The 3,566-nt window shown below is 42.6% G+C and overlaps 1 protein-coding gene across 8 annotated transcripts in view; it reads right to left on the reverse strand.

Moving 5' to 3' along the window:
• Window positions 1-1,587: 1,587 nt before the first annotated feature.
• The window catches only part of MEIS1 (Meis homeobox 1), a 141,260-nt gene continuing 139,281 nt past the window's right edge, over window positions 1,588-3,566 (reverse strand). For all 8 annotated transcript variants that reach the window (XM_051837800.2, XM_051837788.2, XM_070069034.1 and 5 more), the window contains one exon: window positions 1,588-3,124. In XM_051837800.2, the coding sequence (XP_051693760.1) occupies window positions 2,841-3,124 (284 nt within the window). In that variant the 3' untranslated portion in view covers window positions 1,588-2,840. The remainder of the gene's footprint in view (window positions 3,125-3,566) is intronic.

A 3,566-nucleotide genomic window follows, 5' to 3' on the forward strand; every position in this document is an offset into this window, starting at 1 on the left:
GGGCGTTTTGTTTTTGCCTTTTAAGAAACATCAAAAACACTCTCAGCACCTCTATTATTTCCCTGCTTCGGATAAGTGTCCTCAATAACCTCGGAGCTGGCTCTGAAATTTACAAGAGGAAAAGCTGAAATAGCATTCAGGGGGGCGGGTGCTGAAGCCCGGGAAGAAAGAAACCGCGGCGAGGCCCTCGCGTACGGCGCGGGGGGAAGCGTGGAAGCTCCAGCCGTGGGGTCCCCCCCAGCTCCTGGGCATCAGTGCCTGCGGGTCTTTATAGTCTCCATATTCCCTAACGCCCCTGCACTTGGACCGCCCCCCGACCCTAGCGCCCGCCCCTCCCTCCCCACCAGCTGCCCCCCGCCCCCACTCCCCTCTGTCTGTCCCTCCCCCATTCGGCGAGCGCCTCCTTAAAAATAAAGGCTGAAAATAACCAACTCACCCGGGCATGGACTGGGGAGGAGGGGCAAAGGAACGGTTAGTTTATAAAGTTTATTATTATTTTTAAAAGTAAATAAATGGCTGTTAACTGCTAGTAACCACCCATCAAAAAAGAATGACTTCACTAGCGTAGGCTATTTCTGCGGCTGAAGAATTGCCACAGGGTCAACATGGGAAATTTAAACAATCCCACCTATGGGGCGGGGGTGGGCGCGGAGGGCGCCGCGGGAGCTGGCTGGGGGCGGCGGCGCCCCCGCTCGGCCTGCGCATCCACGTGTTCAGAGACAAGGCCCCATAAACAAAAGGTGAGAGTGCGAGCCCGGCTCCGGCAGGTGAGTCAGTCAATCACACGTCACCTAGTAAAGCCACCCCACAGCTGGTTTCTCTTTTCCAATAGAAAATAGAATTGCTCAGGGCGGGTTTATAGGGTGACATGGGCCTGAAATGTCAGCCTTGCGTTGAAGGCGCGCTCCTCTGAACTCATCCATCCTTTGTTTACAATCACTGCTGAAAGGTGTATTTTTTTAAGATAAATTTGCCTTAATTAAAATATTTGTATATTTTCCTTAGCTTTGGGGAAGCACTTTTTATAGCAGCAATTATATTTAGATAAAATTATAAGCTATTCCAGCTTAAACATGTTATTTTGTACCATTTAGCTGGCTGCCATGCAGAAATTTTGTACAGCTGTTCTGGAAAATTGGTTAATAGCCAGTTTTAGCCAATGAGAGCATCGAGTATATTTATCAAGATTAGATTTTGAAGTCTGGTCTCTTCAATTCACGTAGTTAATTTCCTAATAAATGTATACTGTTTATCCAAGGTAACATCCTTAGAAAAAGACTTAACTCTGTTCTTAGCTTCACCCTTATGTACAAGAATAGCTTCACTGCTAGCAGATGAGTAATTCCCTCGGATCTCATCTGAGTCTGCAGTTACTTCAGCGCCTTTAGGCCCTAAATTTCCTGATATTAGGAGTTCATTAAGTCAGCTTCAAGAAATCAGAGCTTATTATTAAGTTATTTACTTTGTGGGTGAAAATTTCAAGTACACATCTGGCTCAGGGAGCTAAAATTAATTTTGATATTTTCTGCATTACTCACTAAAAATCTGGGGGGCAGTAAACAAATTTTTCAAGCAGTAGAGTCAGCATGACAAAAATAATCTTGTTTTTATTTTAGATTCAGATTTCATTACTGCACTCGAAGACTACAACTGGGCTTGGCGTTATTATACAATCCCAACTGTTTCCGGCAGAAAGGCTGAGACTCAGTGTGCAATGATTGTTATTAATAATTAGCTCCTTGGTTTCTTGATAGAAAAAGGCTATCAACAAGCATTTGTTTATCCACAACAAAAAGTATAATTAGCTTATCCCACTTAGTAAATCTTGTATGCATGCCAACTCATACCAAACTGCTACTTTTACAAAAAAAAATTGCAATAATACAGTTCATTTTTCCAGTCCTTTTTGCACAAAATTTATTTACAATGTCTACATAAATGCTCCAAGGTGGGACTATGGAAAAATACACACATGACCGATGCTTTGCTCAGAAATAAAGTCAACATATTAAAAATAAATCTTCAGTCTATGATTTTGAGCTGCATAAAACAGGAAGTGATGTATAAGGTGGTGGTGGTTGTTGCATGGGGACAATGATGCTTGATGTGACAATTAGGCTTCTAAACACACGGCCTTTTGGTTTCCATGCCTCCTCCTACCAGTCTCCTTAAGACACTGCCTGCAACAGCTGATTAATCATTGTTGATGACTGCAGTTTTTCCCATCCTTCCCGATTTACATCTGTTCAGGCCAATTCAAATATGGTGAGTAAATGAATTAGACATGCAAATTCAAGCCCCAGGCTAGAGAGAGAGAGAGAGAGAGAGAGAAAGAGAGAGAGAGAGAGAGAAAGAAAAGGAGAGAGAGAGAGCGCACATGGCTGAAATCCTAGGCGAGAAGAAAGATTCTTCTGCCTGATAGTTATTTTAATGCTCTAAAAATCCTGCAAATCAGACCTTCCTGTCCCTTGCAGGATAACTGTAAGGCTTTTTAATGTAAGGAGGCTTCTGGAGGAAGTGAAGAGCTATGGAAACAACACACATAGTGTGGAAAAATTTCACATTTTTTTTAAAAAATCTATAAGAAACAACGTAATATGGATAACAGTATAATAGCATTTACAATATTTCACTCTTTGTTCTCTTAATGTCTTATATAGTTATTCAGCATGTCCCCAGATTGACTTCAGTTGGTATTTCCTGCTTTTTAAGAGTCCCTATGAAGAATTAGGGATGCTCCTTGGTCCAAAGAAGATGCCAAGAATGGAACTCCACAGTCATTGCAGAAAAAACATGATTTGCAATCAGTCACCATTGCAGACAATGCATATTCCCTTAAGCTACTGAGCATGAATGTCCATGACTTGTCCACTCATTGTTGGGTCTCCTGTATTAAGAACCGTGGGGCTTGTTGCTGACATTGGCATTCCAGGGTGGGGCGGTCCTCCATGCATCATCACTGTTGGGTGGTGAGGGTGTCCAGGAATGTACGTATGCATGGGAGGCCCATGACGCAGCTGAGCAGGATGGGGGGGCATCTGGGGTTGGGTATAACTTGGCTGTCCCATACTCACACCCATTGGACCACCCCGGGCTACATACTCCCCTGGCATACTTTGCAGCCCTGTAGAAATTCAAGAGAAAGAAACAAAAAGAAAATATTATGAAAAAGCAGTAGTGTTGGCTCCAGCTATGGCAATCCTATTCAAGCCAGGGGACATTCTGATTAAGGGAACATGGCTTTGTAAAGCATTCTTTTGATTCATACCGAAGAAAACAAAATGAGAAACATCATGGTGAAAAGTCACATTTTGCTGCTATTTTTCCCCTTCTTTGTCCTGTTACCAGATCCACCACTGAGAACTGATTTATTTTTGAAACATTTAACTGTTATTTGAGATCTGGTCTTCAGAAGCACTTTAGTCTCCCGACTCATTTTCTACCAAGAAAATGCTGGTGCTGCTCACCAAACATCACTCTTCAGCATGAATTAGACAGACTCAGTAGGGATTACTTAGCAAAACCTATGCTTAAAAAAATCAAAACAGTTATCAATAAATTCCTTC

The sequence above is a fragment of the Oryctolagus cuniculus genome, chromosome 2 (genome assembly GCF_964237555.1).
Source record: "Oryctolagus cuniculus chromosome 2, mOryCun1.1, whole genome shotgun sequence".
NCBI lineage: Eukaryota > Metazoa > Chordata > Mammalia > Lagomorpha > Leporidae > Oryctolagus > Oryctolagus cuniculus.